Raw genomic sequence first — 12510 nt, 5'->3', positions numbered from 1 at the left:
TGTATGAATACTATGAGTTATGAGAGTGAAGGTGAAAGTGACATTCACTCTCAACGCTAGTATACAGGATGAGAAAGTGAATGTTACGTATTTCACTGAAAGAGAAATATAATGCCTACAGTGACAATAAACTACTATTACTGAAGGAAACTTATGGATAAAGACTGTAGATATATATAAGTGTTATATAGTAATAGAAATATAAACTGAGAGTGTTTTTATGAATAATAAATGACAACACCAGCGGCGAACTACCGCAAATGGGAAGGTCATACGCCCTCGTAATTTTCATTGCTTTCAGTGTTTTTTTTTTTTTTTGGAACATGGATTCCAAACGATTTGAGAATCATCGAATAGTGTTTCTAGTGATAATATCAGGCTGTGGTAATCATATTACGGGTTGTCGGGAAGTGTAAAGTGGAGACTTCGTTACCCAACTTCAGAGGTCTCCACAAGTCCTACGTACTCGACAAAGGCTCAACAAACACCCCAGGAGAAAGCTGAAGGTATGTGCCATAAGCATATGTGATTTTAATGTTCTAGGACTAATAACTGATTTTTGGCAAATATTTTTAGAGAGTCTGTCGGAGTGCGAATGTGCACGCGGGTGCCGCAAGAAAAAGCAAATCAAGCCCGTGGCTAAAGGGTTAACCAAAGTACTTTTACCGGTAGTCTGGCTATAGATAGATAGATAGATAGTTAGACTAAATACATTGCAGATACACTCGACCCTCGATTTGCCGGACTAAATGGGGGGGGGGGAGACCAGTCCGGCAATCGCAAAAGTCCGGCCCCACATACCATTCCCCGGACTATTACCATACTTTGTCCGATTTCTCCAATATTGTCCGGCAATCATTCTGATATTCTAGAGCATTCCAGAATGTAGGTTACCTATACCAACATAACTAACATACCCAGTACACAGTTCATAAAATACTAACACTAACACAATAACAATAATAATAACTGACACAATAGCTGTATTTTGCTAGCTACAACCCTAAGAATGGTTGTTTAGACAGTTGTTGACGAGAATGTGGAGGGTATGATACAAGATCAGAAAGCTGAGGAAAATGAACAAGGAATGGAACACCACAAGGTCAGCCAACCACGAATCAGCTGATCAAGATACAAACACGCAATCTTGGACCGAATTGGCAATTTTAATTGGAAAATATTTTAATCTTTATCACCATATAGGTTGGCACACCTAATTATTTGAAATTCAGCCAACCTAATTATTTGAAATTCAGTCAAAAATTTGTGCTTAAATTAATCATTAGCTACCAGAAAATCAGGATTCAGAGCAAAACTTTCTTAGTTAGCATAAGTGTTTTGCCTCTAGCCTAACAACCCACCTTGACGGACTTTTGTTTTGTAATAAATATCGATTTACAATGCAGATACATTTTTTTGTACTGAAAATAAATATTTATGCAAAACAGAAGTCTGTCAAGGCGTCCTGATGATCTGAAGGGGAAATATCTAACATTGGCCAATCACTAATCAGCTGACAGAGACAGAAACAATCATCAAATGTGATCTCGATCTTGGACAGAATCGGCAATTTTAATCCTTTCCCATGAAGGGAGGAGCGTAAATTCTGGCGGTGCGCGTAACTCTTGCTTGAGAGTTTTCAGAACAGTCGCATAGAGACATTTTACTTCTAATGCTCATAGGAAAGTTACTATTCATCATAGAAAGGCCAGTTTGGTCTCATTTTGAAGAAAAGTTACTATTCATCATAGAAAGGCCAGTTTGGTCTCATTTTGAAGATGAAGAGTTTTGCTCTGTCATACATTGTCCAAAAGACAATATATACAAAATAATATGCAAAAAAAGTGAGCAGAAGTTAGCTGACATGCTAAAGTTTTACACTGTCCTTTAAAAAAATATTCGCAAAAAAAAAAAAAAAAAAAATCAAGAAGTAATAATATTTTTTGTTTCAATATGTAGCAGAATAAATTTCCCTTCCAATAATGAATTATTTGTTGTAATTTCTTAAATAATAATGCTGCATATATACACAAGAAAAAGGAGCCTAAGTGTTAGGTGGGAGGTCAAGAGGTGCACAACCTACCTGTGAGGAACCTCACACCTCACTGAGCAGAGCAAACCAAGTGAGCACGCACGCACCAGCTGTGGCAAGCTTAGCGCCGCCCACTTTAGCCCGTCATCCAATAAATATGACGACTCCCTAAATATTTCTTCAGAGATTACATCGGATGACTGGCAAAAGTCTTCATACTGACGTCAAAGGCTGACAAACGCATAACGACCCAGGTCGTCATTGGTACCGTGAACCGGGGTGACTTCGTACGATTTTGAAGGTTATTTCATCCTGACACAATTTATTTTGGCCAAAATACTGATGTTAAGTATTACATACGTACGTGAGCCAATAACCTGTAAGTATCTAACAGCCAGATAATCTCAGTATCTCCATCTAGACGTAGTAAAATATTTTATAGGTGTCCGAGGTCACCCCGGACTGGGGAGACTTCGGACTGCCTTGGGGTGACCCCGGACACTCATTAGAAATGCACTGAAATGGGCCCCTAGTAGCTCAGCTGAATGTTTGGACAGTTCTGGGGGGTCTTCGGACACTGCGCGACTTTTAAAAAAATTGCTGAAAAAAATACAAAAAAATACAGAAAAATTACAAGTAAATAGTAGTGATATATAGCAAAAATAGATGAAAAAATAAATTTTCCATTGACTTACAACCCCAGTTTAGTTGATTATACATATACATTATAGGGAGTACATTCCCACGCAATGCGCAGGTTAAAGGCACGATTGTGACTGACTGACCGGACGGTTTAAAGCGTGCCGGCTATTTAATTGCCTAATTAAAGGGAACTTGGAATGGAGGAACAGAAGATAGGGAAGGAAAGAGCTAAAGAGTGAAGGAGCTTGGGAAGGAGAAACAGGAGTTAGGAATGGAAGGGGTGAGTAGATGAGGAACAAGAGGAGGGAGTGGAGACGAACTATAAGGATATCATACCGGTACCGTACCATATGGTAACTTAAATAATATGTGTTCTCACATCATATTTCTTAGCAGCAAAAACAAAGATAAGCATGCAGATTGTGTACATCGTACAAAATATGTTTTATTACATATAAAAAAAGTAAATTAGATATGCTGTCTGACCTCAACCCTTTAAATATCCATTGTCCGAAGTTACCCCTTTAAATCCCAAAAATGCGTACACATTCACTCATGTCATGTTTACATACATTTAAAATGCAGATTTTAACCCTTTCTCTGTTCCAATCTTCAAGTTAGACGTTAAAGTAAACCTCTAAATGTGTATAAGCGTGCGGTTTGTTATGATTCGTTCACACCAGACCAAGTTTTCCCGTATTCATTTTTTCACCAAAAAATAGCATTGTCTTTATTACAATATATTCACCAGTGGAACATAATATTTTAAAAAGATAATTATACATAACATTTTACAAAACCTATGCAACATTATCCTGTTTAAATATATACGATATCTTTCTTCGTTTAGCAGCTGCGTAGCATTTAATCTTTTTATGCAAATTTCGTCCGAAACCACCCCGTGTCCGAATTCACCCCAGTTCACGGTAAGTCTAAGGGTTAATTGGAAAATATTTTAATCTTTATCACCATATAGGTTTGCACACCTAATTATTTGGAATTCAGTCAAAAATTTGTGCTTAATTTAATTATTAATAGAAAATCAGGATTCAAAGCAAAAATTTCTTAGCTAGTAAAAGTGTTTTGCCTCTACCCTAACAACTCGCCTTGAATGACTTTTGTTTTGTACAAATATCGATTTACAATGCAGATACAGTTTTTGTACTCAAAATAAATAATGTATTTATGCAAAATAGAAGTCTGTCAAGGCGCACTGATTATCTGAAGGGGAAATTCTGTATATGCTAACACTGGTGACTTAAGCTCTGAAACCTAATTTTTAAATTACGACAAGTTATATTAAGTACAATTTGTTTTAGAGGATTTCAGGTAATTAGGCGTGTATGAGCCACTGTGGCAAAAAAAATTAAAATATTTTCCAGTGAAACGTGCCGATTCGGTATTTAGTCACACCGAGTCGGGTGAGCTAAGTGAGTAGGAATGGACCTCATTGACTTTGTCCCTAAGAAAATATATATTTTTTTATTACATATGAATTTTACTGTGTCCAAGCCTTCCTGAAATTTTTCTGTTATGCAAGAAACTATATATAGTGGCATTTGAGAAAGGTAAGTGGCAAATGGGATTTTGCCACGAGTTAGGAACTGGTGGGGTGAAGCAGGTTGGTGGCCAAGATGCGTTTCATGTATGAAAATATGTTCTTGTGTGTGTTACAAATGGCCTTCATCGAGTCAAAACCTTGCTAAAATCATACTGTGTTGTGCGGCAGACTGCTTATACAGTAGTTTTATATGAGAGAATAATGGCCGGACTTTTGTGAGAATCCCGGACATGTACAGGCATTTGTCCGGCATTTGATAGTACTGTCCGGCCTCAGCCCGTTCAGGTTCGGGTTCAGGTTCAGGTAATGTTTGGGAGTAGAGCCTTTTTAACGTCACTCCCTGATGTTATTGTCGCTGTCTGGTTACACTTTTCTTTAATCTTGTTTATATTCCATTTTCTTTTCCCTTATCATCCAAAAAATTTCCGGGATATAGGGGTCCACCAAATCAAGGGACAAGTACAATTAACATTTCAACAAAAGAAAAAATGAGAGCAAGCAAAATATACCTACTCTGCAATATTAAATAAAGCTGTCTGAACAACACCCACGGCCGACTGTTTGCTGCCAATCCCGCTGACTGAATGCATCAGAGCATCAAACACTCTCAAAGGTACAATACACAATTCTGTTACTGTACCATAAATTTCAGTAAATATCTATCTATAAAAGCGTGTCACCCAACTGTGGGTGCTTTGCCCCTCACCCAATTAACTGCAGAAGCCTAATATGGGGGCTTCACCCCTCAGACCCCCCCAGTGCCTATAACCTACTCAACAGTGTGCAAACTGAAATGTGTACTGCATAAAACTTGCATCAAAACAGTATTGCGCATTAAAAGAGTTCATTATGCATGATGTAATCACCACACGACCACGCAATGGCAAAGGTATTGGGTAGGTGTGTTCATAAACAAAATCTTTATATACATCACACAGGAGACATCCATTAAAATATGATACATGTTGGTAAAACAGTGCTTGGCAATTAAAGTATCTTATACAGGGTTGGCAAAAAAACCACTTTTTTTGAAAAAGCCCAACCCACCTGGGTTTTTTCATTTTTTTTCACAAAATACCCAAAAAGCCCGGGCAAAAGTGGGTTTTTTCAAAGTTTACCTTAAATTTAAATAAAATAATGTTTCCGCCATACATAATTATGAACAGCCCAATAAAATCTTATTTTCACACAGTTATATGAATGAGAGAAATGAACACAATTATGTTTTGATCTGTTTGGCTGTTATCCTTGGGCTGCCTGCTACACAGCAAAACATGCTACAACATATATGCGCAAGCCTTTCAGCCAGACTATTTGGTACGAAGGTATGAGAGGCTTGAGAGCACTGCACAACTCATGAGCTGGCAAAGATCAGTCCACACTACACAATAGTAGGAGAAGGAAACATTTGCCTCGTTACTCTCCTTTCTTTGTTGACCATATAATTGCATTTCTCAATCTTCTAAATAACTGTTACTGAAAATTCTGTTGCATAAATGATTTCACACATTATCTTAACAGTAATAATAGCTTTTGGTAACCAAATATCTAAGCCTATAAAATACATCTATTTTAAACAGAGAGCAATGTTTATTTTCATTTTTAAAGGCTCCAACATGCTTGCATGTGTCGGCCTTGGTCACCTAATGGCGGCTCTCCACGCTGCACGATCCATTGCAGCCTCCCTGTTCAGTCCCTTAACCCTGAGGTCACACTTAATGACCTCATCCCATGTCTTTCTCGGTCTACCCCTCATAATCCCACCCCCAATATTAACACTTCCCACCTTCCTCACCCAATTTCCATCCCCCATCCTCTCCACATGTCCAAACCATCTCAATCTACCTCTCCTCATCACAACACCAATACACTTGTTCCATCCTACCTCTCAACTCTTCCATCATAAACCCAGCCCCTCCAGGCCTTGGAGGCAGGGACGCACTGTACATCCACCTAATCATTGTCACCTCTGCACGTCTGAGCCGGCAAATATCTTCCTCCTTCACTGCCCAGGTCTCACTACCATACAGCACCACACCCCCAACACATGCTGCACACAAAGGCCCCCCAGCATGTAGGGAGAGCCCTCTCAATGTCAGGAGAGGCAAGAGCTCCCTGAACTTCTTCCAACCACTTCTCACCCTAGCCACAGAGCTAGCTCCAGCCCCACCTCCAGCACACAACATGTCTCCCAAATAACAAAACTCTTCTACACACTCAAGAGACTCACTAGCAAGTTCAATCCTTTCACGTCTGACAATCTCCACCTGCTCACCCCGACACGCCGTACACATAAAATCAGCATTATCTTGCAGTCTACCTCTGATACCATTACATCTCTTATGCACCCATTTATCACAAACACCACACAAGATGGAATTACTTCCCACGCCCTTGTGGCAAACTGCACATGGCCACTCTCCCTCGTCTTTGACAGTACCGCCACCAACCCTGGATATCATCACTTTTGTTTTATCTGCATTTACCCTTAAACCCTTGTGCCCCATACCATCTCTCCACTTCCTAAACCTTTCCTCCGCCTCCCTTTCGTTCTCTGCAATCAACACCAAATCATCAGCATACAACAACTCCCACGGGAGTCCGTTTCTAAAGTCACGTGAAAGGGCTTCAAGTACAGTAATCACTCTAATATCCGGACGCCCAATAACCGAACATCCCCACTAACCGAACCTTATCGTCCTGGGATCAAACATTCCCAAAATGGTCCGAAAATCCAAAAAAATTGGAAAAAAAACCGATTTTTTGCCGTCCGTAATTTGAACTTGCCGCGCGCGCCGCGTGAGAGCATTGTTTTGGTTCGTCATTCCTCCGACGTCCGATAGAGCGCCGCTGCATCCTCCCCACTTCCCGCCTGTCTCTCACCGCGACTGGACCTGCGCTCTTCGTCATGGCTGCCCACGTGCTCGCTTTTGTGGTGGTGCCGTACTTGCTGCAAGGCCTCCTGCTGCTCTCTGCCCTACTCTTAGTGTGTGTGATGATGGCCCCGCCTCCTGAGAAAAGGAAGAGAGTGGTGTTGACTCTGGAGAAGAAACGGGAGATATTGGAGAAGGTTGATGCGGGTTGGTCTTCCTCTCGCATTCTCCGCGAGTTCAACCTGGCCCGGTCGACTTTGTTTGATATCAAGCGTTCCCGAGACAAGCTCATGCAGTACACGGCTGACTTCTCGTCGAGAAGCAAACGCAACGTGGAGAGGAAGGTTATGTTTACTCCCAAGTATGCAGAGATCGACCGCTCACGTTGATTTGGTATCGACAGCAACGTGCAGCTGGTGTGATGGTACGTGGAACGGAGCTGAAGGCTGCTGCTGAGAAGTTTGCAAGGCTTCCACGACGCCCTAGACTTCAAGGCATCCGAGGGTTGGCTCTTCGCGTTCAAGTTGCGACATGGCCTTACTAACCGTAAAGCACATGGCGAAGCATTGGACGCTAACGAGATGGAGTGGACGAGTTAAGGCACAAGGTGAAAGTCTTGATCGACAGGGAGGTCCTCAATATCGGTCAAGTCTATAACGCTGACGAAACTGGCCTATTCTATCGCTCGGTGCCAACGAACACTCTCGCCGATGAGACGGAGAAGCGTGTACCTGGCCGCAAGCTTTCTAAGGAACGGATATCTGCTTTGTGTTGTGCCAATGCTAACGGCATGCACCGGCTTAAGCCCGTTATTGTTGGCCGTGCAAAGCAGCCTCGGTGCCTTCGTGGGGTGATGGATGTCCTTCCTGTCGTATGGTACCATTCTTTGAAAGCATGGTTCACAGCTGTGATTTTCAAAGACTGGTTTCACCATCACTTCGTCAAGGAGGTCATACATTACCAGACGAAGACACTGGGAATTCCTCGCGACCAGGTAAAGGCTCTCCTTCTCCTCGACAATGCACCTGCCCACCCGTGCGACAAGGACTTGGTTGCTGAGAATGGCCGTATTAGGTGCATGTTTCTGCCACCTAATACGACTGCTCTCATTCAACCAATGGACCAAGGAGTGATCGTGGCAACAAAGCGCCTGTACCGTCGGAAGTTCCTGGACGAGGTGATGGTGGTTCTCGAGGACGAGGACGAGCGCAGGGAAGGACGTGACACTCGAGGCAAGCGGACTTTGGAAAACCTTCGCCGCTACAACATCAAGTCTGCGCTGTACAACTGGGCTAGTGCATGGAAGGAAGTCCCTGTGAAAACTCTTGAAAATGGTTGGTCTCGTCTGCTTCTCGGAACAGATGTGGAGTACGATTTCCTAGGGTTTGACGTGGATGACTTCCATGCACGGCTACGTACGCACGGCGACGATGTTGATGTGGACGATGTTCGTGAGTGGTTGGACGACGACGAGCGATCCTGGGTATCAGACGTTGTCTGATATCGAGATCGCGTCTTCGGTTGCTGGTGTCAGTCCCGAACTTGAAGATTCCGACGACGAAGGCGTTGATGATGCAGACTCCGCCCAGCAGGACACTACTCCAGCCATCCCCAAGCTGAGCGCACTCCGGGAACATCTAGAGTTCGTCCTAGACTACCTGGAACACCCGGACTGCGACAGGGAGATGGGGCCCTTGGGACTCGTGGAGGAAGTGCGTGCTTTCCGGCAGCGCATCATCAATCGCCAGAATCGTCGGTCCTTGCGTCAGTCAACGATTGACAGTTTTTCCAGGCCCGTGACCCCGCTGTGCCAAGCCCTGGTTCCACTCCGTTGCCTCCCCAAGACAGGCCCTCATGCTCCGAGCCACAGCCCAGCACATCAGCTACAGTGGAGTCACCGCTCGACGTGAGTTTGCGGCTGTCTTCAGAGTCTTCTGTAGTCGGTACGCCATCACCACTACCCACCGATGCACCCCTTGGACGCCTGCCAGTGATACTCTCGGGCTCTGACAGTGAATAAACAGCAAGAACTTCTCCACTAGACCACACGGGAATTTTGAGTGTTGTGCAGTGAAAAAAACGATGTGTTGTGTTAAGGTTTTCAAGTTGGGAGAAAAGACTAAGTAGAAAAGAAATTTAACGTAACTAACCTTCTTTGTTTTGGCTTTGGAAACTTATAAAAACTTGGGAAAAGTTAATGTGCAACACTTAAATTTAATGGAACATTATTTGGACTAAAGTGAACACTGTGAAAAGAACGGACTTCTGTGTGTTAGTGACTAAGTTCAGTGCAAGACTTCAGGAAGAGTGTAGTGCAAGTGCTTCAGGAAATCGTTCTTACTGTCAGAGTCCGAGAGGAGGCGGTTATTCATCGAGGTGGCCAGGGACTTGCTGTAAGTAGCCAAAATGTTTCATGTTGTACTATTTTCCATACTATATTTACCAGAATGTTTCATATTGTATTTTTTCCCATACTATACTTACCAGAAAGTGTCATACTGTACTTCTTTCCATACTAAACTTACCTCATGCATGTGCAGTAGGAATGGGTTTTTCAGAGTTCGGTTAGGTTCGGTTAGGTTAGGTTCGGTTAGAGTCCATAAGTACCAGAATGTTTATTAATGTATGAACATACTTCTAAACCCACATTTTATGTGTCTATTGCATTTATTTCAGTCATTTATGTGCCTTATTGGTGTGATTTGGGTGTTAAATAGGTGCTATGCATGTCCGGAGGGAGTTGTATAGGTGTTTCTCTGTGTTAGGGTCCGTAAGTACAAGTCCATAAGCTGGGGCCCAATATCCGGACAAAACCAATATCCGAACCTACCGATGGCTCTATTGATCCGGATATTGGAGTGATTACTGTACCATGATAAATAACATGGGACTCAAGACTGACCCCTGATGCACACCAACATTCACGGAAAACTCATCACTCAAATCTCCATTCACTCTCACCTGGGTGTGAGCACCCACATACATGGCCATAACCACCCTAACCAGCCACTCCTCCAAGCCAAGCTTTCTCATTGTCCACTTCACCACCTCTCTAGGGACTCTGTCATCAAAGGTCTTTTCCAAATCAACAAAAACAAAATAAAGATCTCTTCTCCTACCAATATATTTTTCCTGAAGCTGTCAAACAATGAATATGGCATCAGTGGTCCCCCTACCTGGCATAAACCCAAACTGCATCTCATCAATATTCACTCTTTCTCTAATCATACCTTCTAAAACTCTCTCCATTACCTTCAATATCTGATCTAAAAGCTTTATACCTCTATAATTTCCTCTTTCCAGGGCATCACCCTTCCCTTTATACACATTTACAATTACACTCTTCAGCCAATCATCTGGGGCAACACACTCATAAATAATCCTATAGAATTATTGATATTTGGTAATGATATGAGACAACATATAGTATAAGTTAACTCCAGTAATGATTACTGTTATATAACAAATTTACCCCACTCCTTAATAAAACTAAAAACCATATCTATCAAAAACAATTTTACTCTTAGTTTTAAAACTTTAAAAATTAGAGACAGGTACCGGTAGTGCTGGCGGTAAAGTTTGTATTCACCACATTACATGTGAATGTATAAAAACTGAATCTGCTGAGAAGGAAAGCAATGTAAAAATATTCTCATGATGAAGAAAACTTTGACCTGATTTTTGAAATTGCAGTAAGGAATAATGTTATTTTTTTCAGGAAATATTATTATTTCATGTTGGTAAGCCATTTGGAAGTGAAGTGTCATTTTTATTTTATCACTGAGGCAAAGAATTGCATTCTTATTTGAAAAAAAAAAAAAAAAGGTCTTTTGTTTTATTGGTTGGGTAACATGACAAGAACCATAATTTAGTGTGACACAAAAATATCATTTCAGAAGAAAAGGATATTGGTTATAAAAGCTATTAGAAAAACAGAAGTATTATAAATAGTTTTGAGAAAATCAAAGAACAACATTCATATTTGCAAAGTGCATGTTTTACTTATGTTGGTGATGAGAAATGTAATTTTTTTTTAAATCACTAAGATTATGCTTCCAAGATATTATAAATACTTGGCAATGTTTTTTTTTTTTTAACCAGTGAAATAAAATATGAGTAAGTAGCTATTATTTACTTCTGATATTGTGTGCAAAAATATAACCATTTAATCCAGTGAAACTGAATTTGTTATGAAATACTGTACATTATTTAAAAAAAAAAAACAGTAAAGTGGGTAAAATAGCGGTTTTTTTCAAGTGCGTTTTACTGAAAAAACCCAGGTGGGTAAAACCGGGTTACCCACTTTGGTGGCAACCCTTATTCTTATACCATAAAAATATGTGCAGTATTATGTACAATAATGGAACCTATTTACAATTTAAAAAAAAAAAAAAAAAATCTTAAAAAAGGCCAGTATATTTGCTAATCTGTAAATAAAATAACAATGGATCATGTCAGCACTTACAGTCTTGCGGATGTCTGGATATACCGCGTCAGTCATACATTGTTAATACCAAGTGGTTAGGATTGCCGCAGCCACAGTTATACACATACACTCGTGGACTATGATTACGGCACTTAAAGAGCTTTTATACATATAATGAATGCTAGAGTTGTTAGGTTGGGTTAATACCGCTACAATTCAGCCTACTGTATATAGAATTTACCAGTTACGTTTGGTGCTTCGGTCGTTAGGTTACGGCTGCCGTAATGGTAGTCCGTGAGTGTAGGTTACGGCTGTCATAACTGTAGTACGTAAGTGTATACCTACAGCTGCCGTAATCCTAACCGTGGCCTGATTAATAATAAATGCTAAAACTTGGCAAGCAATGGGCACATCTGAAATTACTACTGGGTAATAACCTAAAATATCCACGTATGAGATATGTCAAAACCTTAGCTCCAATCTAAATACAATCAAAGCTATAAATAAAAGGTCAAAGTAAAAACTAAAAAGGCAGATAAAGTGAAATATGGCCTTACAGTTCTCTGAAGCTGAAAGAGCCATTTTGAAGCCTGGTCGTGTTTCTGTTTATCTTGTACATTGACGTCATACAGTGTGTTAATGGCCGCCAGCACCTCTTGTATGTCCACTTCCATCTTAACATACTCTTGGCTGGGCAAGGGAGTCACGAAAACGTCAAAAATATAAAGGAACCAACACTGGACTCATGACCGACGCTGACCAGTCTTGTCAAATATACAGTTCCCACCTTTTTCACGCTCCCACAACTTTTCCTCACGGCCTATTTCACCCCGACACTGGCATTATGAGGAGTTAATCACACGTGTATGACTAGAGGGGTCAGCAGCAGGCGGTAGATGGGGTTGTCACAACATAATGGGTCACACGGCAAGGCAGGTCTGGCTGTGCTGCGCTGCCCTTAACGACTCCACCAGCG

The 12510-nt window shown here is 41.3% G+C and overlaps 1 protein-coding gene across 1 annotated transcript in view; it reads right to left on the bottom strand.

Moving 5' to 3' along the window:
- Positions 1-12272, bottom strand: part of Tnpo-SR (transportin 3) — a 453809-nt gene extending 441537 nt beyond the window's left edge. The window contains exon 1 of the mRNA XM_080278214.1: positions 12092-12272. Coding sequence (XP_080134340.1) covers positions 12092-12208 — 117 coding nt within the window. The 5' untranslated portion in view covers positions 12209-12272. The remainder of the gene's footprint in view (positions 1-12091) is intronic.
- Between the last annotated feature and the right edge of the window lie 238 nt (positions 12273-12510).

This window comes from Coenobita brevimanus, chromosome 72, assembly GCF_032717465.1.
Source record: "Coenobita brevimanus isolate Jiangsu-jjx chromosome 72, ASM3271746v2, whole genome shotgun sequence".
Classification (NCBI taxonomy): Eukaryota; Metazoa; Arthropoda; class Malacostraca; order Decapoda; family Coenobitidae; genus Coenobita; species Coenobita brevimanus.
The sequence above is the reverse complement of the archived record's forward strand: the minus strand, read 5'-3'. Positions and strand labels throughout refer to the sequence as shown.